The sequence below is a fragment of the Nyctibius grandis genome, chromosome 3 (genome assembly GCF_013368605.1).
Source record: "Nyctibius grandis isolate bNycGra1 chromosome 3, bNycGra1.pri, whole genome shotgun sequence".
Taxonomy (NCBI): Eukaryota; Metazoa; Chordata; class Aves; order Nyctibiiformes; family Nyctibiidae; genus Nyctibius; species Nyctibius grandis.
This window is the reverse complement of record NC_090660.1, coordinates 31066596-31089638: the sequence shown is the minus strand read 5'-3', so window position 1 is coordinate 31089638 and position 23043 is coordinate 31066596. Positions and strand designations below refer to the sequence as shown.

Here is a 23043-nt window from a genome sequence, read left to right as displayed (position 1 = left end):
GGTGCATTTCTATAGTGTAGTAATTACTATAACCAACTGTCATATGTTGAGTTTTAACCAGGTGCCTTCAGGAGTCAAGAAGGATTATTCTGCATATGCAAAATTACCTACATAGTTTTCATCTAATTCCTTACCTTCTTTTTGGCACCCGAGACTGTTTGCAACTGAAGACAGGACCCTTACTGGCCTGAGCCAGCACTCTGAGACAGTATAGAAAATACTAGATGGGCTACTAGATGACTATCTGGTCTATCCTACTCCCACGAACGCTATATGGAGGATAGGAAGAAACTTCCTTCCAGAACAGGTTGGTGGAAACATTGGATGGTACATCTTTCCTTTGGTTAAGGAGGTTTCCCTTGGTTAAGGAGGGTTAAGACTTTCCCTTGGTTGAGGAGGATCAAGTTAGAGATCATTTAGACAAAGTGGATACCCACAAATCTATGGGCGCTGACGGGATGCACCCACGAGTGTTGAGGGAACTGGCAGATGTTATTGCCCAGCCACTCTCTATCATCTTTGAAAGGCCATGGAGAACACGAGAGGTTCCTGAGGACCGGAGGAAGGCCAATGTCACTCCAGTCTTTAAAAAGGGTAAGAAGGAGGACCCAGGCAACTACAGACTGGTCAGCCTCACCTCCATCCCTGGAAAGGTGATGGAGCAGCTCATTCTGGATGCCATCTCTAAGCATGTGGAGAAGGTCATCAGAAGTAGTCAACATGGATTTACCGAGGGGAAATCATGCTTGACCAATCTGATAGCCTTCTATGATGACATGAGTGGCTGGGTTGATGAGGGGAGAGCAGTGAATGTTATCTACCTTGACTTCAGCAAGGCTTTTGACACAGTCTCCCATAACATCCTCACAGGAAAGCTCAAGAAGTGTGGCTTAGGTGAGTGCACAGTGAGGTGGATTGAGAACTGGCTGAACGACAGAGCCCAGAAGGTTGTGATCAGTGGTGCTCAGTCTAGTTGGAGGCCCATGGCTAGTGGTGTTCCCCAGGGGTCAATACTGGGCCTGGTCCTGTTTAACTTATTCATCAATGACCTGGATGAAGGAACAGAGTGTACACTCAGCAAATTTGCTGATGACACAAAACTAGGAGGGGTGGCCGATACACCAGAAGGCTGTGCTGCCATTCAGTGAGACCTGACCAGGCTAGAGAGCTGGGCAGAGAGGAACCTCAAGAAGTTCAACAAAGGCAAGTGTAGAGTCCTGCACCTTGGGAGGAATAACCTCACGCACCAGTACAGGTTGGGGGCTGATCTACTGGAGAGCAGCTCTGCAGAGAAGGACCTGGGTGTTCTCGTGGACAAGAAGTTCACCATGAGCCAGCAATGTGCCCTTGTGGCCAGGAAGGCCAATGGTATCCTGGGGTGCATTAGCAAGAGTGTGGCCAACCGGTCAAGGGAGGTTATCCTGCCCCTCTACACAGCCCTGGTGAGGCCACATCTGGAGTACTGTGTCCCGTTCTGGGCCCCCCAGTTTAAGAAAGATAACGAATTACTGGAGAGAGTCCAGTGAAGGGTTACAAAGATGATCAGAGGACTGGAGCACCTTTCTTATGAGGAGAGGCTGAGAGCTCGGTCTGTTCAGCTTGGAGAAGACTGAGAGGGGATCTTATCAACACTTACAAATACTTTAGGGGTGGGTGTCAAGAGGAGGGGACCAGACTCTTCTCAGTGGTGCCCAGTGACAGGACAAGGGGCAATGGGCACAAGCTGAAACATGGGAAGTTCCATCTGAATACGAGGAGGAACTTTTTTACTTTGAGGGTGGCAGAGCACTGAAACAGGCTGCCCAGGGAGGTTGTGGAGTCTCCTTCTCTGGAGATATTCAAAACCCGCCTGGACGCAACCCTGTGCAACATGCTCTAGGTGAACCTGCTTTGGCAGGGGGTTGGACTAGATGATCTCCAGAGGTCCCTTCCAACCCTTAACCGTTCTGTGATTCTGTGATCTGTTGTTCTTTTTTTGGCTTAAATTCCCCCAAAATAAATTTCAGTTTCCACAAAATTACCCATTCCCTGAGTCTGCTGAAATCTCTCTGTAATTGTCTAAATGTCCGTTGTGATTTCATGGAAATACTCCTTATGTATCAAACAAAGCTACACTACACATACTAAATAAGTAGATCCATAAGCACTGGAACTAATGAGGCCTGATTTCCTATAAGTTTAATTACAAGTCTTTTAAATTTTTCGCTCTCTCCTTTTCCCTTCCCATACCTCCTGCCAGTAGGACTTAGCAGTCCTACTGCTAAAAACTAAAAGACACGCAGTGGCTACTCACAAGCTACATGTGTGCTAACATACATACTCGTTGAACAGCACCTGATGCCACTTGGACCAAATAGGGGACTCAGCTGCAACTCTGGCTCTCAAGGTGGGAACTACTTTAGGTTTGTGTCTTCTGTTGGACCACTGTTTTCCATGCAACTTGTTGCAATTCCATGTTGTCATCTAAGACCACCCTCCAATCAAATACAGTTGTAATGGGGGAGTGGGTTCCTTACTTATGGGCAGAAGAGTACGAATACCTGACAGACTACAATATGATCCTGTAAGCCTTATCATTTGATGAAACTAAGCTAAAATGATGCCATCTGCTTTTTGTTTTAATTTCTAGAGTTCAATGACAGAGTTATGGGTTACTTTCCAGAGATAACTGAATGTTCTAGGTCCACAGCAATGAAAAAATCTCAGGCTGGATGAAGCACGAGTCCCCAGGAAATATCTTCCAGCTTCAGTATCGGTCATTAATTCATTCTAAAATTAGTGCAGCACAAAACGTCAGCACCCAACATCCTTTCTTCCTAAATATCTTTCTCCTTTTTCATTCATATTCAAAGACCAGCTGAGTCAAAGGGAAGCAGAAGTTCATGTCTTGTAATGCTGAGCCCTTGAGCCCAATGATGTGCCTGTTGGGCGCAAAATGAAGGAGGTTTCAGATACTTCTGCTTTCTGTGGTTATCAGACACAGTAATGATCACAGTTCAAACACAGAGCCTCATATAGCCAGGCATAAGGTATTACATCTAATTAACAATAACAAAGAGTACATCTACAGCATGGGAGCTGCTGAAAACTGCAACAAATTACAATATCTGTGACGGGACACACTCTGGTGAGCTTGGCATTTTAGGAACCAGCGTGGTAAATTCTGGATGTAGCAAATCAGGTCTCCTATCTCTGATCAATACGACTCCGTGAGTGGATGAAGGCACTTCGCTATCATCTGACCTTGAGGGACACATTAGCTGTTCCCTACATCCAAAGCCCTGAGAAAGCTTGTGCACAGTTACGGTAAAATTTCTTATGTTGTTTTAAATAAGATTTGGACTTCTGAATCAAACTCACATCATCTGTATCACAGGTACACATATGTCCAAGGCAAAGCTCTTGAATGTGAGAATACTCCCTTTGCAGAGCTCTTCTAACTATATTTGAAAGAGATTTCAAATCAACTGTCATTGGTCCACAAAAGAAATTATTTTACATGACTTGGAAATCCTCTGAAAGGGCTTGCTATAGGAACCTCAGAACAGGACTGCAGTCAGTGTCAATTGTCACAGGTTGAACTGAATTGCTTGAAACGAAGTAGGGACACAGTTTTCCAGCAGCTGAAGATTTATTTCTCAGCTTCAAGTTACTTCTAAGATTACATGCTTCTCAAAAAATGGATGCTTCTCACTGCTCTGTCTTAAGCAAGAAAGCAAACAATTTGCTGTTTAGTCTCTTTTTCAAAATTAAATAAATCAAACAGCAAAATGATCACTGGATGTGTAGCTAAAGACTACCTTAAACACCCCACATTTGGATATATATGCACATCAGTTCAACTAGTTTATATTTCATGTTCATGTTGACTATGCATGCCAAGTTGACAACTCACTTTAATGACAAAGTTGAGCACCACATGTACCGTTAATCAATACGTGTTAGCATTTTCTGAAATTATTTCTTGTGATTTTGATTTTTTTTTTGTTTTATCCTCTTTAATTACTTGGCATTGCTTATAACCGCAACAGCATATGCAGCATCAAAAGAAGACAAGCTCTACTTTGCTAAACTTTTAAAACATACAAAAACCAGCTAATACTCAATGGAGGTTAGATTATAGACAGAAAAAAAGGATTGGACAAGGAAATGAGCATGAAGTAGGCAAACATCATACAAAAAGTACAATTTTTTTGTACCTCATGCTTGCAAGAATGTTTTCTGGTTTTGCAATAGATGATGCACTATTTTATTTTTCTTTAGCTCAAAGAGGTCAAATGGAAACTTAAAAAAGAACCACAAAAAAGCATAATAACAATCTTTTCTGGCACCTTTTCTCTAGACTAGATGTTTGGAGTTCGTTTTGTGAGATGGCAAGTATTTTAATGGCAGACCCTGTTCTTCCTGATGGACAAAGTACTTCTAATAACCTTCCATTTTCAAATTCCCTTTAAAAACTTAATGAAAGAAAACATTTCAGACATTTGTTTTTCCATCTTGTGTCATAACAGAAACTTTATAATACAGATAAGGTTTCTTCCCAAAGTTTTGTGTTCAGCACACTTCTGGAACGTTGAAACAATAATAATAAAAAAAAGATGAATGCAACATGAGTAACAAAATTCCTTCTTTTTTTTTCATTCCATATCAAAACCCAACATGCTTTGTTTTGGTATAAGCATATGCACTTTACCAGTCTCCCATTACAAAACTAAAATCTATGCATATGTTAGCATGACTGAAATGAGAACACAGACAAATATACGTAAAGTATGTCACCCAACTTAAGCCTCAAACTAGATTTCTTATTCTACCAATAATTCTTAAAAAAAGTTATTTTTTATTACTGACCTGAGGCAAATTCAACTGAGATTATGCTTCTCACAGGAAAAGAAGCATTTTCTGAAGCAAATGTACAACTTATCTGAGTACACTGTAAAATCTGAAGAAATTTGTCCTCTGAGTCATATTAGCACAGTCCACAGAATTCCACAGTTCCTTCTCTAGCGCATGTATCACCTGAATACATGAGAGTAATACCTGTTTTGTGACCCACTTAAGCTTTCTATTACCAGATTTTAGCTGCTCTTAAATTTGGCTGTGATGGGCCGATCTCTTATTAGAAACTTTCAAGCATTCTTTACTAACTTTGATTAACATAAAGACTTTAACAGGTCCTTAGGACTCCAGATTTTTATTTTGAGCTTCATCTTTTTGACCTTTAGGAGTGTCTGTGGTCTAATTCTCCTATATCATAACAATTTATGTTATAGAGGAGAAGAGGAGGCTCAGAGGTGACCTTATTGCAGTCTACAACTACCTGAAGGGAGGTTGTAGTGAAGTGGGAGATGGCCTCTTCTCCCGGGCAACTACCGATAGGACAAGAGGACATAGCCTCAAGCTTCGCCAGGGGAGGTTCAGGTTGGACATTAGGAAGAATTTCTTTTCAGAAAGGGTTATTAGACATTGGAATGGTCTGCCCAGGGAGGTGGTGGAGTCACCGTCTCTGGATGTGTTTAAGAAAAGACTGGACATGGCACTTAGTGCCATGGTCTAGTTGACAGGGTGGTGTCAGGGCAATGGTTGGACTCGATGATCCCTGAGGTCTCTTCCAACCTGGTTGATTCTGTGATTCTGTAATTTATGGTTTTCTATATTCAGTGTAAATGCTTTCAGTCCTAAGTCTCTGGACATCTATTTTCATATACTGAGTACACTTCAGTGAGAGACACATCTTTAAAATATCATCATGTTTTTATCTCTTTGTAATATTTATATGCATGAAAAGATTTATTATTATCTTCATTATTATTTTATAAGATGCTAAGTTTGCACTAATTGCAGGGAACTCTCTACTAAGTCCTGATAAAAAAATATTCAAGTGTCTTGGTTGATTTCTGCTATAAGACAGACAAAGCCAAGGAACCAACTGATAAGAAACATGCAAAAAGCAAAACACAGCTAGTAGCCACCTGCTGTGATATTACAGACTAAGAGCAATACAACCAAACCAAAAGGAAGGAAAAACGCTCAGTAAAAATTATGTGTTATAAATCATGAGATGGACACAAACAATAGCCCTGAAAATGGTAAAATCTGCAAAATGAGAACAGCTAAATAGAGTAGGGTTGGCTATACTGCAGTCTCACAACCTGGTTGCAGACTGGAAAACAGAAGAGGCAGGTTCTCCTACGACATAAAATCTGGTCCCCTGATACTGCTGGCAAACAAGTTGTAAGACTTTCTTTCTTAAGCCTTATAAAAAGAGTTGTTGTTTTTCTCCCCTGACATCCCATTGAAAAATGGTTGTAAAAACAAAGAATCGGCATAGTTGAAAGGGGTCCAAGGGGTCCCAAGACAGCATTTAGTCCACCCTACACCTCTGGTGCATCAAAAATTTCATTTCAAGATGAAATGAAGCCTAACACAGTTATTAACTTAAATAATGTTATCCAGTCCTCTAGGTACACATTTTTCCTCCCCACTTTTTACGAACACAAGTCTTGACTTTACAGACCACAGGCTCTGAATTACACAGCTGTAAGGCCTATGGCAAGTCATGCCATTCAAACGTTGTGAAAGTTTCCCACAGTTCATCCTCACTGAAGGTAACTAAGAAATCTGGAGAGTCTCCTTTTAAATTAAAGCTATCATCTAATGGTTGAAAGAGAGAACTGGGCATTTTAAGTCCCTGAGTCTATTCTCAGCTGTGTCTTTAATTCACTTGGTGCAAATTTGGCTCTTAACATCTTTTACTCCAGATTGGATATGCAGTAGACAGGGTAGATTACTACCACTTTCTTTGTAACTTTTCCCGAGATTATTTAGCTTTCCAAGTGTTCTGAGACACCCAGAACAAAAGGTTTTAAAAACAAATTAAATCCAGTAAATATCTTTCACCACCTAAGTTTAGTATCACTACAACCAGTAAAGATGGGAATTAGTAGTAATAAGGCACAATAATTTCTCCTTTTTTCACTACGGTAAAAATCCGTAATTGTAACCGTTTTGAAGGATACATACGTACAACAATAAAAATAAAAATTTAGTCGAAGCAGAAGAGCCTCTGATAAATAAATAAGTTTTGATATTCCTGCTCCTCATTCATTAGGATTTTGTTAATATAAATATTTCATCCATTCAACAATTACAAGAAGGCATAAAAATATTTCACATTGCTCTTTCCTACATTAATGAAACAAACTCTTAGAAGAAATAAAGTACTTTCTTCTCAGATGCACTTATTGAGAAGGTCCTACTATGGCTGCAAAACTTTTGACTCAACAGGTAGCTTCCAGGTTCAAATTCACTGAAACTTAAACAGAACACAGACTGTATACTTGAGTCCTTTGTCTTGCAAGAACACCAGGGTTTATAGAGGATTTCTACCTTAGGTTGGTTTCCATTGGTGCCTAAGTATTAGCCAGACAACTCTGTAGCCCAAAGCTAAGTGCTTTTTTTGAAACCATCAACGCAGTTATTTTCTAATTAATAAAAAAAACCCAGAAACATTTCCATAGCTGAACTGGTAACTGTTTTGTGACACAGTACAGACAACATGCTAAGACTGGTAATAAATTACAAAACCCAGTAACATTAATCTCAAATCAGTTATAATTAAGAAATTTTTACACTAAAGGTTTTCCTACTTTCCTCATGGAGCTTCCTGTGAAAATTAGAGCTACTCATTTTTCATTTCAGACCATGGGAAGATTCTGGGCAAAACAAAATACTGCTTTCTTTCACAAACATTAGTATGGGATAAACAAGAATGACTGAGACAGAAAACCTTCAGATTGTGCTCTTTTCTATGCTAGTCAGGAAGGTTTAACAATGGATCTAGACCATATGTCTGCTTTTTTTGTGTACCATCGGGGGAGACAAATATTTTGGAAAACTTGGTATAATTCTAAGTTATTAGGTTAATTATTAAAGTTCAACTGAAAGACAAGAAAAAACCTGATGGATGTTTTCAATCTACTGAAAATGCAATTCTACCACCAGGATAAATGTTAAAAAGAGAACTAATCCTGAGAAAATGCACAAAACCTTAAAATTACAGAAAGGTAATAAATGATCCTTTCTTTAGTTTTGAATTACTGCCAGTCTAACAAATAGACCACATATGATGACAAACCTCAGAATTAAGCTTACTCTCTGAAATGAAGGCATGTAAAAATTGGTTTAATATGTGAAAAAAATGTATTTTTCTTCTAACTCTTTAATATTCTGGAACAAAATTGAGTACATGTTTCTCAGTGTGCCATTTCAGGCCTGCCCACTAAGCACAACATGGCTAAAACGAAACTCTAATTTTTCCTTTGAGCTGTGCTCATTCTTGGTCACTGGGGAGATTAACACCACCATCTGTCATTCACCAGCAGAATCTGTCATCTGCAGTTTTGGCCACTTCAAATTTTCACCCAGGTTATGCTTTCTACATAATACCCCCTCCAGTGACAATGCACCACTAGAATTCAAATTATCATGAAACAGCACCCCAAGGTTCATCTTCTGATATTCACCTACACTTGCTAAGACTTTGCTTCAGCTTCTCATTGTCCTGCAATAATATACTTTCCTCTGGCTTTGATGGTGTTACCCATTCAGGAATACTCACATCGAGGTTATCTTCCCAGTGTACTGCAGTGAATGTGTCACCCTGCTATCTACATGTCTCTGCTATGTTTCTCTCCTTCATCCGTATACTACTATGCATCATCTCATTCACCTTCAAGAAATTAATGTCCCATTCTGATGTTCCCATCACATGAAACCTACCACCTATATTTGTTCAGATATAAGAAAAAGCCCCTATACACTTTCCTGTATGTTTCTCTTCATAAATTGGGTATCCGTAAAGCACTTCTACTCATTCAAAATAATCCCACTGTAGCTTCAAAGCCTGACAGCTGCTAGGCTGCTGCTGTGCTAAGATCAATATCGCTGCTCAAGCTTACTTCAGCACTTCCTGGTGGTTCCATGTATTCACTTATGGGCTCCTTATGTATTTAGATCCTAAACTTATCTTTTTCTGTGCCGTACAGGACCTGATACATTGGAGTCCTGGGCTCATAGCTAGAATTCCTACGTACTCTGGTGATAAAAATAAAAAACCACCATAAACCTGCCAAGGACACACAAGGAACATCTGTACCGATCTTGCCTCAGGAAGCTCATATTATAGATTATATTGTGAAAAAGCTCAATTATATATATTTCTGACCAATATACGGTGTGCATTTCAGCACACACGAGCTACACAGAGACAGACACACTCTGGTGACTCATGTTAGGGGCAGAGCATACAGACATACACAGATGCCCTACAGACATCCATGGCATATAGCCATAGATATTTGCTGAAGGGAAAGCTGAGAATTACTTACCACACTGCAGCCAGGACAGTCAGGACCATTTTCACATGTCCTACGGCGTGCCTGGATCCCTCCTCCGCACTGAGCAGTGCAGCGCTCCCATGGACCCCAGCTTGTCCAAAACACGTGAGGGGGGCACAACAAATGCTCATTGCAGTACCTGTGAGAAGAAGCAAGCAAGGAGGCAAAGAATCTACTTAGTACCAAGACAAGACCTCATTTGCATTACTCAGACAGATGCTTGTACAGGGAAATATTTTATACAAAGAGCCCCTCTCTATTCATAAAGCACTAAAATAACAGTTGTCACACTGCACATAGTGTTTAAACATTTGAGATTTTTCTTTAGGCTGTAATTGTGTGGGTGAAGCATTTGTTTGCTTTATTCAGTGCCTTTATACAATCCATGCGATACAACCATGCTATTGTACTGTGAGCACATAAGCAAGGTTGACAACTACTTTATTAAAAACAGTCGCGGCTATACATCCAGGGCAGAAGTGAGTCAACCAAATGGAAGGCAACCATTTATGCAGGCAGTGATCTATCAGTCTCTAGCTAAGCATTGATTAGGATCCATCTTTCTCCTCTTCAGAGAGCTAAACTTGCTTTTTGCTTTCCACAGTGTCTCCACTTTCATGGGTAAAAAAAAAGCTAAAACATTGATTCTAGGCATAAAGAACTGTACTGTTTTCATAAGATTATTACTTTATCTTTTAAAGGGTATTTTCAGCTATTATCTTTGAAGATTTCCCAGTGGGCTGCAAACTGATTCAGAGGCCTACCACATTCTTGAGGGAAGCAGGAATATTTTACTACTGAGCTGTCATTATTGTAACACGACACTCAGATATGTGTGAGGGTCCCAACTTTTAGTGAGTTTTTTCACTTTCTGTAAAAACCTAAGATTCCTGATTTTTTGAGCGTGCCATCCAATAACTCTAGACGTAGCATATGCTGCTTAGTAAGGACCCTCTACACAGGTCCAAGGAATTTGGGCCACCAGCAAGTGTGACTGGGGCTCTTAAAGAGGCCAAGCTGTTACTTCAGATAAAGCAAAGCCATGACAGATATTCAGAAAACAGATGACCCTGACGGAGTGCTCTAATATTTTATGGATGCAGCTGGGTGGCTCTTGTTCCAACTACTGACTGTTCTGAACAAAAAAATCAATCTGTTACAATATTACCTCATTTTTTACACCAGCCACCCAAAATCCACCGTCTTCTTGCCCTTCTAACAAGCTTAAATCACTTTGCGCTCTCCTGCAATGAAAACTGACTCTAATACTTCAGTAAATAATTTTCTACAAGAAGAGAAATGACAGTATAAACTGTTGTCATTTTCAACAAGAATAACCATAACCACTTTTTTTTTTTTTTTTTCCCAGAAAGCCCCAAGATCCTCAAGCTCTAATTCTTCATTACCAAGGAATTTGCAAATTCAGAATTCTGGGGGAAAAAATGTTGTTTGTGTTTGTTATATACAACAGTAGGTTTCTCACATATGCTGGAGTCTATGATTCAGAATTTGTTCCTAGGTCTGAGCAACTCCATCAAAATTTAAAAGTTTGTGAGCAGGGTAAATAGGCGAGTGACATATAGTTTTGTGTTTCTGTATAGTTAAGGAAACTATTAACAGCTTGTATTGACCTCAGCTGTTTACCAGTAAAATGAGGAAAAGAACCCCAAACCCTCAGTATTTATGAATCTGCTCCCTCAGAATTCTTCAGTGCATGATTTGGGTAAATGTTTTTCAACAGCAGCTTATACATAAATTATTTTTTTTTAATAAAATTTTTTCCCTCCTGCATGTTTGATATTTGCAATTCACAGTTCACGTTATGCCATCACTAAAGATGCATAGGAATGTTCTGCGCCTGGATAGTCTTCCCCCAGAACTCCAACAGCTGCACATATTCTTAGTCACGTGCAGTCATTTATGTGAATGTTTGTGATAGTTTGTCTCTGTGATCATTTGTTGAGAACGTGTGCCACATGAAACACAGATGTAACATCACCATTTATTTAGTCAAATTAGTATATATTTTGCATAATTTCATTAGTTCTTAATGGACACATGCTAAGTTAATTTGAGACACACACATTGCATAAAGCAAGTCTGCCATGAAGCTGATGATTACCGACATTCAGCCATGCAAAAAGTAAAATTAAAGGTGGGACTCATCTCACCTTAAAATACAGGCATGTACAGTGTAGCTGTCTATAAATCACATAGTCACCTAAACCTGAGCAACAGTTCATGGAAAGAAACAGCCCTTTTAAAAACATGACTTACATCACCCTAAAGCAAACGTCTAATATAGGTCATATAGATACAGCCCTCAATATAACGATGTGTTTCCATTGACTATAAAGGCTGCATGGGAGACAGACTTATAAGCTCCCATTACAGCCAATGGAAATTTTGTCAATACAAGCTATGGAGACTAGAATGATTAATTTGACCTAATTTAGGAATATACAGTAGAAGGAGACAAATCACTCTGTTCTCCACAACCTGTATTGGCTAGATTTCTAGTAGTGGATGTTCAGACACCTGACTCACACATAAGCACTCACATTCATGGGCACCCGAAGTTACGCGTGACAAACCTCACTTAGATGAGACTCATGACACTATACGATGCCTCTTTTACTGTCAATGTGCCCTATCATCTGCTCTCTCACTTAAGCGGAAGACAGAAAAGAAACCTAACAACTGACACAGTAAGCACTTCAAAGGTTGGCAATTCTGTTAACCAGATTTATTTAAAGATGCAGTTGAAACTACAAAATGAAACTGAAAAAAAACTTAAAATGTCTATGCAAGCTATTGTGAGAGACTGAAATGTAAAGTGATTGTCTCAAAGTTTGCTTGTGTGCGCTGGCTTGACTGGTCCGGACAGCGGAACTGTGGAATCCACAAGCTTGTTGATGCAGCACACCACTCTTCTGCTTATCATTCGCCGACCATTGTCCGGGCTGAGAGAGCAGCCCACCAAGGGCATCCTGTTTACTCCGCATGATAAGCGAGGCCTAAGGTGTGTAAATAGCGCATGAGTCTTAATGTGAGTATGCAAAACTATAACCACACCGTTGCCAAGACACCGTTGTCAAGATGAGGAAACCCACTCCCTTACCTACATGGTATAAAGGAAGATCACCCCCAAGACATGGTGCCGAACCACCACCAGAAGACCGAACACTGAAGACAAACAAGAGGACCTGCGGGATGGATGCTGCTGGATCCTGGGTAGTGACTATCCTATCCTTGCTATACTGTCCATAATCTCAGCCTATTTTTCCTTCTGTCTCTTGGTTTCTTTTCCATCTGTTTCCTCCTCTTTCACAAAATATCGTTATCCACTTATCATTCTCCAAGTAAACCTAGCCAACTTTGAATCAATACTGTGCCTTGTTTATGCTTTAACTTCGTCTCAAGGATCAACCAAGAACCTTTCATAAGGGAGGGGAACCCCTGCTCCTGAGTGCACCAGGAGGGAAAGGGCGAGGTAATTATTTTTAGGGGGCTCTAACCCATACAGGTGGGGCTGACCATGGAGTTTTTAGGGGGCTCTGACCCGTGCTGGCTGGGCAGGGCTGACTGAGGAGGGCTGCGACCTGAACAATTGTAGCTGGTGAACCCCCGCTCCTGGGGAACCTTATCGGTTCTTGACAGCTACTTAACTTCAATTTAGGAAAAAATTTTTTAAAACAGTCAACAACAGAAGTGAGTGTCATTTTTTCCTTTTTTTCATGAAAAAAAAAACCAACACAGCATACAAGTAGAGTCTTATTTTCTTTTCAGCCAGCCAGCCTCTGAAAACATCAGGTATGCTTTCACAGCTAGAGACATCCCTGCAATTGATCTTTGAGAGCTGTACTACAACATGGGGCTTTGAGCCAAGTTTCATTATATCTCTTCTTGGATGCATTTCAAGTCACTCAGTAATCCTTTTTCCCTTTTGCTCTTTCTTCCCCTCTTAATTTTGTTCTCAGGACCCACAGGGCTAACATTTTACAGTAATTCAACAAAACATGCAATGCAAGAAACTTGAATCTGTGAAACCACTGCCCTCTCCCCTAATCTAACTGCAATGAGGTCAGAAGGGAGAACAGTCTAGAGAAATGTGGGTTTTGTACAGTGACCCTTCCCGTTTCCCCTTGCAGTGAATCCAAGTTCAGATGCCCTAATAAAGTAATTGTCATACTGGGGGAAGGGAGAACATCTTCTGTCCAGTTGTGTCCACAACCACTAGTTCCTACAAGAATTTTTTAATTTTTACGCCAGGCAATTCCAGGACAACTGGAATTACTATTCTTGTTCCTATGAAGATCTCAACCTTTAGTAAAACATCAATTTATTTCAGTGTTGCCATGCAGCAGTGAGTACCACAGGCTAGCTGCATGACAGTTACAAACGTTCCTTTTTTATTCCACAGAGAGATGATACTTAATTTAAACACATAGTTCTTAATTTTGAACTATATCATACTAGCATGTATTTAAGAAAAACAAACTAACCTTCATCATTGTCTGCCCATTCCTTGCAATATACTGTTATGGGGTGGGTACTTGTGATTACCAGCTGGTGACTTACTGGGAAGCACAGACTATATGAGGTTGATGGGAATGCTGGATTCCTTTAATTGAAGGCAGACACACAGTGCACACACATGCTTTACTGGATTAAGATTGCAACAATCCCCACCCAGGAGACTGTGGAAGGTGGTGGGGGGCTGGGACATGTGCTCCCAGGGACTTCTGTGGAAGAAGCGGAGGGAGCAGAGAAAGCAAGGAGGATGGGAGCACACACTTCCCAGCAGACAAGACAGCCATGGGAACGCAAGCAAGCCCAAAGCCTCATGGTGTTTGATCTGCTCTGCTGAAGGGGACTGTGCTTGTTCGCACTGCTAGGAAACAAGCAGTGCTACAGAGATCAGGCACTTGACTCTCAGCAGTTCCTCCTTCTCATGGAAACAAGCTGAAAAACTCTGAATATCTGCTGAGGATTCTGTACAAAAAAAGGTGACAATATGTACTGCTTCAAATCTTCTTATACACCCAAAAATTTCCAAGGCTTTCAAACATTTACTCCTCATCTGCAGCCAATTTATTTTTCTACTTCTGATTAGCCATGCTTGCTTGCTTTCTTTCCCTATGTAATAAAAGATAACTACACTCACTAAAAGCAAGGGATTCTCATTCTGATATCCCTCATTTCAGGACAGATAGGAGGGAGAGCAGTGGACTTAATAAGCCCATACCACAGCATCTTCCACAGATAGGAGAGGACAAACATTTTCACTCAATGAAAAAGTCAAGACAGGATACTATGGACTCTATAAACTAAAACCTAGAGAGTTTTCCAGCAGCTTCAGTGAATATTTCTCACAGGAAAAACTAGAAACTATTAAGCCCCTAAGGAATTCATCAGGATGTCTTCCATCTGGAGTCTTAACTACAAAATTATTTTATCTGATTAGCAAATTTTGTTAAAATACTATTTTTACTCCCTCTGCATATTCTGTCTAAACTCACATCAGCTGCACTTTTGACCTACTTCTATAAGGTGAATTTGCTTTGTAATATGAGTCTTTGCTGCTACCTCACAACTGTTTTCCAACTCCCCCACCACTTTAGCAGTAGAGCATGCAACAGCTTAACCTATCTATCTGCAACACTTTAAATTGGTAAATATTGCCATTGATTTCAAGGGAACAACCAGCAAGCACAGAGCTGCCCGATACCTTATCCATGATAAGATCATGGCTTTCATGAGGTAAAACAAACATAACCTAGACAAACATTCAGCTCTTAGCGCATGAACAAATACTCTCAAACTGAATATGCATTCACATCTGCAGGTCAATTTAACTCAGCTATACGCTGCCTTTTCTGTGTTTGCTTTCTCTGGAGTTATGCGCTGGACTGCTACTGAAATCACTGTTTGTTGAAAAGCTGTTTCAAAGTTTGGCACAATGTTGGCTGTGCAAACTGAATCCCGTATTTACACCCCTAAACATGTGAAGGTGATGAATATGCACTTTTATAAAGACAAATGAACACAATGTGTAAACCAACTAATTCTACTTTTTACTAAGACTACACATATATTCATTTTACATATGAGCTGGGACATTAAGAAAGTAAAATGTTAGACTATTTATAAGCATTGTTTAATTTAAATGAGAAAATCCGAGAAGCTGCTTATTCATACTCTGGATACAAACCCGAGGTAAACATTTCTCAGGAGTTACTGCATATGGAATATTTTCTCAGCCTGCCTAAATGTACTGGGCCCAATTCTCAAAGGAACTGTTTCAATTTGTTGCAGATGTAACTCCAGTGGTACTGGAGTGAAGCAGTGAATTAGGACTACTGTAAATACTGGTACGCCATAGCCATCACAGCTCAAAACTCTCTACAAGCTGTCAGAGCCCTGAGGACACTGATGAAGCCCTAATGACCCCAGCCAGCCTTACCTGGGACCTCTACCCACACTCATGGGCCCAGAAGCTCTATTTAAGCTCTGACAGGGACCTTCAATCCCTGCCTGAGCTGTGCTGTTGAAGGAGTGCTGGACCTTGTCCTTAGCCCACCATGGAGGCCCTTGGTCTAGACCTCAGGGACTGGCTTCTGGCCTTGGCCCTGTTGCTATAGACGTGCCCGGTGACCACTGAACCTGATCCTAACCCTGGCCTGTGGCTTGGCTTCCCAGCTGGACCTCAAACCTACCTCATTGCCATGGTATCACCTACAATCTAGACTCTTGGCTGGATCTGGCCACAGTCTCCTGACTTGCCCCTCTCCCCTGCTGGGGGTGGTGAGATGGGGCCTGGCTGGTGAGTTTCCCAGGACTCTCTGCTTTTTACAGCTCTGAAAAGATTTATCCAAATACTTGGCCTGACACCAACAAAAATCCTGGCAAATAACTGATGCCTCATTCCTCTACCTGCTTTACAAATTATATCACAAAACTTCCTAACATACCACACCTTCTGGAAATAACTTTTAAAAGTACTTTAAAAAAAAACTTTAAAAGTATCAGCACACATCATGGATAACTTCAACAAAATCAGGGTAGAGGCAGGAAGGTCAGCTGTGAGCAAGCTAGTGAGTGAGAGGAAGGTGCAAGGCCAGTGAGAGTGAACGGTGTTTCAAGGAGACAGGAAACAGTGACAGAGGAACTACGACAGAAAAAGGCATCCTGCAGTAAACTCACAGGCATATACATCCCAGATTGCTGCTGAACTGGACAAAGAGGAAAAGGACAAGTAACCTGCAGGCTACAAAAGCAAAGCAACATAAGCCTGCTATTCCTTCAGAGCTGTTACATACCAAAATTCAATCCTTCTAGGCTGCTATTATTTCAACTCATTGTGAGTATCACTTTCCATTTTGCAACTGCTTTTTTAGTGCACCCATTGTTTTAATACTGAACACTTTCTCCTATAATTATGGAAGTATTTCTCACAGTTTTCTATATTTCTCTGAAACTCCTTATCAGACTTTTATTCCATGTTAAACTTAAGATGAACAACGACTATTAACATTCATAGTCCATCATCAAAAAGTCTATCCAAACTAAAGTCTTTTCTACTATATTTAGTCTCATTGTGTCCTGCCCTGGACTGACCTCTCAGTTCAAGATCAGTAACTGTTATTCATGCTGGGACAGAGCTATGTAACAGAAGATACAATCTGCATTTGGTGGTGATGGCTTTTTGGTTGGGCAACCTATTTTCAGAAAGCAATTTACAAAATAACAAAATGCTCTCCTCTGTGATGAAATGGTAAATATTCATGGCTCTGAAAGAGCAAGACGTGTTCACATGTTCTGTGATACTGATCCTTTACCTTTAGAGACAGAAAGACCAGGTCCCTGATGATCTGTTAATACATAAATGTGTGATGCAGCTTCCTTTCAATGGAATCTCTTCATCTGAAGAAATGCCAGAGTTGGTGTATAATTAAATCCCTCATTGAAACTCATCTTAAAGGTTACTAAATCTTGTTTTCATCCAACAGGAATATAGGATACCAAATCACCAATACAGAAACACTGAAGTAAGCTGCAAGTGCTTATGAGAGGAAACATATCCACATACATCTCTTGGAAGGAATGACTACAGTAATCCAAATTCTTACACCAACACCAGTCTTCTGCTATCTAGCTTTTTGGCATGCCTCGGAGAAACAACGTAATGCATCTAAGAGCTGCAGTTTATCTGAATACATTCTAGTTTTATTTAAAGAAATATTTAATTCCTGTTAAAATTCCTAACACACAACTGACAAATTAGAGACATTAGGGTGCATGTAAATGGAATTAGAGGCCTGAACTTTACATTCTGAGCTAGTGACAAAATACCCAGCCTGGTACCAAAGCAGCAGATGGTGAAATCAAAATCTGAGCTGACTTGATCTGCTCAGGGGTTAATATATACAAACAAATCAAAAAAACCTGAAACCTTACTAAAAGATATTTGAGCTCAAGGTGTATTATATTTATTGAATATAAAACAAAGCCCTTGAAGCTTCCTTTCATGTTATATAGGTGTTTAATTCATTTAAGACAGAAAAAAATGAACTCACAGCATCAGTAACAGTGCTGTGACCTTACTATATTTTGCTCTGAATTCCAGGTCTTGAGGCTGGGCGAGTTACAATTCAAACACGCTGCAATCAATTTTCAAGGAGAATCAATTTTCAGGATCTCAAGGGACAGCAGCACATTGCTTCAGCACAATTTTCTGGCACTACTCAGCTGGCTTGGGAGTGATGCAGTTAAGTGAAAGAACGCTGCAGACCCACAGCCTTGCTAATGGGAATACTGCTGCTCTGCAGCAGTGAAGTTCAAGAGAGAGTGAAAGGAAAGGGCAGAGAAAAACAAGGTGGGTAAAGGAGAAAATGTCCTGTGGAATACAGCTAAGCAGAAGAAATTAAAATAGACAGTAGAAAAAAAGATAACTCACCTCTCCTCACGATTCTGTCCCACACAGACACGTCCTCCATGTCGAGGGGTTGGATTGCTGCAGGAACGCTGACGAACTTGAAAGCCTATTCCACAAGTGGTACTACAAGGTGACCAAGAAGTCCATGGTGTCCAGCCTCCATTTCTGGTAGAATAAAAAGCTCAGGCTCTGTCATCTGTTATACATAGCGAATGGCTGATTAGGTGTGACTGACAGTAGAATCTGGCCCATTAATATTTCTGTAGAAGTCATTAATACTGCATCATGTTCCATTTCTTAAAGAATATTGAACTAAAATAAAGGTGCTCTGATTCTTCCATATTCCACACTTTGTAATCAGCAACTGCTAAAATGACCCCATTACACAAGAAGTAAAGTACAAAGATATGAAGCTATTTAGTTGCTTTTGGTCATTTTTTATTCTGGGTAAACTTTATCTGCTAACTCCTGTATCAAAGTTCAGAAGATAACTTTTAATTACCTATTGTTCCAATTATTATTTGTGGGTCTTTTTTTCAGGGAGATTAAAATGTCAAATTTTGCTACCTCTTCTAAAAGGAAAGTGATTAAAGCCTGGAGAAAAAGGAGGCTCGGGGGAGACCTTATCCCTCTTTACAACTACCTGAAAGGAGGTTGTAGCGAGGTGAGTGTCAGTCTCTTCTCCCAAGTAACAAGTGATAGGAGGAGAGGAAATTGCCTCAAGTTGTGCCAGGGGAAGTTTAGATTGGATATCAGGAAAAATGTCTTCACCAAAAGTGTTATCAAGCATTGGAACAGGAGTCCATTGGTGGAGTCACCATCCCCGGAGATATTTGGAAGACGTGTAGATGTGGCGCTTAGGGACATGGTTTAGTGGTGGACTTGGCAGTGCTAGGTTAATGGTTGGACTCAATGATCTTAAAGGTCTTTTCCAACCTAAATGATTCTACGATTCTGTGATACTAAAGGAAAAAGTGTACTAAGTGTCAAAATGAAATAGTTGTTTGCAATTTCAACACGACACTGTGATAAGGCGCCAATACCTTATTTGTAACGTCACAAAAAAGCTAACAGAATTCAAATACCGCATCCTGCATCTGTGAACTTTTGGAGAGGACACTTCTGTCCCTCCCCACTATACCCTAGGAAAAAATATACTAGACCAAACATCTCAAAAGGAATTTCATAAACTGTCCTAAACAAAAAATTATGCACTTCATCAGTTTCCAAAACCTTTTGATGGCTAGCTTGCAGTTTCTGTATTGGCAGAAGACAAGCAGAAATCAAGAAAAATAAAACTAAACTATAATGAGTTCATGAGGCTTCACCATAAAAGCAAAAGTTAAAATAGTGCGTTACTTGATTTTGAAATCACTTTTTTTTAACAATGAAAACTAATTAAATCCAGTAATAAAAATGACATAAGATTATTCAAGTAATTTACCACAAATATTTCCAATTCAAATTCCACTCATCTTGATGTCTTGTTATTATAAGGGTTATAAGAGTTGATAACAGAGAAAAAAAGCTTTTGAAAAAAATAATCAGCTATCACTGGTAACACAGACAAAAAAATAAGATCTCTATCAGTGCAATGTCTGACCCAAGTGATAAAATGAAAAAAATATCTGGATATCCATGAATTCTTGGAATCAATTACTACTATAGTAGTGTTAACAGAATTAAGATGTTAAAATAGTACTGTAATACTGCCAATGGTAGTATATGAATCAAGGTCCAAATCATGTTCCAAATTCCCTTCTAAACCTGACAGCCAATAGCTGTTGTTTGATTGTTCAGTATCTCACAGTATGCTTATCTTTTCTACCATTCTCTTGATCTGATGTTATATACAACATTGTTATATTTTTAATAATTTCCTTAAAACTGACTATTTCCACTTACAGAGCTTGCAGTTATCTTGTGCAGGATAATCAGTTTTGTTCACTATCATGATGTGCTTCTGATGTTTAAAAAAATGAGAGACAAAAAGCAGAAAGAATCACTGAAAATAAGCAGAATGCACCAGTATATAAGTTTCATCTTGCAGGTAAAGTACGTATAATGTGTTAAACATGAACCAATGCAGTTCAAAATATGCAGTGTTCTGAGTCTCTTTGAAATGATCTGTTCTCACTGTTTTTTTCTGGGAGTGGTTACGTGCCTGAGGAAGACTAAAGAGTGGCTAAAAAAGCAGCACACAGACCAGTAAAAGATCTAGATGTCATGATACAAACAAAAGATATAACGAAAACATTTTTCTCAAGGCAAAATTGGGGAATACAACGGTGACATGAGACCTCCAAAAAAGTAAACCGTTCTGACTTCCAGAAAAAAAGTTTTATGACTTACAGAAATGAGAAAAAGTATCATACTTTGGATATTACCTGACACTGATTTTTTTTCTTTCTGAGGAAATATTATTTGTACACAGCATTTGAATTCACTATTTGCTGTCTGGCTTACTCTTTCTCCCACAAAGTCTGAGAGATATTTTTCTAATGTCTCATTTGCTGTGGCCATTGCTATGAGGTGTTTCATGCACAGAACAGGATCAGTGGATTGCAGATGAGATTTCAAAGGGTAGGTTCTATTCTGATTAAGTTTAAAACTTTTAAAACATAAACAATAGAACCTGAAATTGTTTTGTGTACCTGGAACAGTTGGCAATCTCCATGGTTGGTCCTTCACACAGCCAACCTCCACACTGAGGAGCAGGACTGTCACACACGCGTGTCCTGCAGAGGCAGGAGCCAACACTGGCACCGTCAGTGTGGGTGCAAGGTTTCCACTGTGACCATGTTCCAAAATGCCCATCCACTGTCAGATTCCTCATCTAGAAACAAACACAACAGAAAGGTTTACCTGAAGCCTGACACTTCTTGCATACAACCTCTCAATTCTGCAGTACATGGAGACCATGCTATATGGGTATACATGGAGGTACAGCCTCCAGCCACCGACAATAAAAGCCTCCACTGGAGAGGTATGCCTTCCAGACAGCAAGCTCCCCTTATAATTTCTGTAGCTGCATAATTCACAGAATCACAGAATCACAGAATCACCTCCAACCGATCTGGGCCACTGGATGCCACCAATATAGCAACAACAATAATCACAACTAACCGTTACCTTTTGCAACCACGCCGGCCTACAGTGATTCAACAGAAAGTTTCACTTTCTCGATTATCTTCTCATGACAGTGTTCCCTATTTCCTAAAATTTAACTGTGATTAGGAACCTGGGTACTGACTGACTGTAAAACAGCATGTGCAAGAATGCTTGTAGAAACTCAAATCTAGATTAAAAGGAAGAGGCAGCAGAGGATAATAGTCCAGGGTAACAAAACTGGATAAATCAAACTCAAATCTCCATGATGACTGTCTTTTTTTGACAACATTTTTTTGAAGGACATCTCATATAGCACAATTTCATAAAAGTGAAATGTGGTTTTAAATACGACTCTCTCTAAACATTAGATGTAATTATATGTATAAATCTTAAAAACATCTTCAAAAAGCAGCACCTAACCCTACATGATGTGACAGTTTACTCCCACTGAAGTCAATTCTCAACACCTTTGGCTGGAAGGGTCAGACCATTCTCATCTTGACAGGAATGTTTCCATCATGCAGCCATAACACATGTTAATATGAAATCTTTACTGTCCAGCTGAAACAAAATGTGCTAATGGAAATTGCAGCAGCTTCCACAGTTACTGGAACTTCTATAGAAAATGCGGCTGGACATGGGGAATTCAGCTCTCTTAACAAAGACAGGCTTTCATATTATTAATTCTTTTAGTAAGGTGTTAATCTTGACAAATCTGTGATCATAAAGGGAAACGATGGCCACTTTTTCACTTAAATGCTAAAGGATCTGCCTTTTGATTGTCACATTTTAACTTTCAGTCAAAGCAACAGTACTAACAAGTGAAGGCTAAATAGCATTTAAAGTCACTCTTAGACAAAAACAAATATGTATTAGTTGTAGCCATGCATATTTTATCAAATGTGTAAGAATGTAACACTTTTAACATTCACTTATATATTGAAATAGGAACTACAGTTGTAGATTGTCATGAATGATCTGAAATGGTGTCTCCCTTTGCTATTTTTAGTATTGTTTAATTTTAACAATGGTGAGGGAAGTATACATTTCACTAATAATTTGAAGATGCAAGAGATTCGATTACAGCACAACACATCTCCACTGCCATGCTGGCTGCTGGCTGATTCTTTCCACTGTGGTAAAGTTTCCATAATTTCGCTATTAATTACATTTCTCATGATTTATTTTTCACAGATATAGCTTCTCCACGGAACAGCTATGTGTATATTCTGCCAGCTACAAGTGTCATAACCATAATTCATCATTTCAAAATTCTGATGACAACTGTTCATTGAAAATAACTCACCAACCTTTGCTCATGCAGAGTTTATACTGTTGTTTTTCATAAGGCAACAGGAAATACTTCTTGTTAAGTGATAAGTAAACCTATTCTCTCTTGCACTGCTGGTTTAACAAATATATAGTCCATAACTGCAATGATATGTCCCCAATCCAATTAATGTCAGAGATGTGAAGACATCTTTACTGCTTTCTATTTCTATGCTGCACCAAAGCACCTTTATTGTTGCACCTACAATTATAAACTAAAGCTACAGTTGTCTATGGTTACCATAATTTACATCAAGTGGCAGGGAA

General features: G+C 39.6%; 1 protein-coding gene across 2 annotated transcripts in view; it reads right to left on the bottom strand.

Moving 5' to 3' along the window:
- Positions 1 to 23043, bottom strand: part of SEMA5A (semaphorin 5A) — a 361263-nt gene that overhangs the window by 64140 nt on the left and 274080 nt on the right. For both annotated transcript variants that reach the window (XM_068396639.1, XM_068396640.1), the window contains exons 14-16: positions 20991 to 21172; positions 18358 to 18501; positions 9390 to 9537 (exon numbers count right to left, since the gene is read on the bottom strand). In XM_068396639.1, the coding sequence (XP_068252740.1) occupies positions 9390 to 9537; positions 18358 to 18501; positions 20991 to 21172 (474 nt within the window). The remainder of the gene's footprint in view (positions 1 to 9389; positions 9538 to 18357; positions 18502 to 20990; positions 21173 to 23043) is intronic.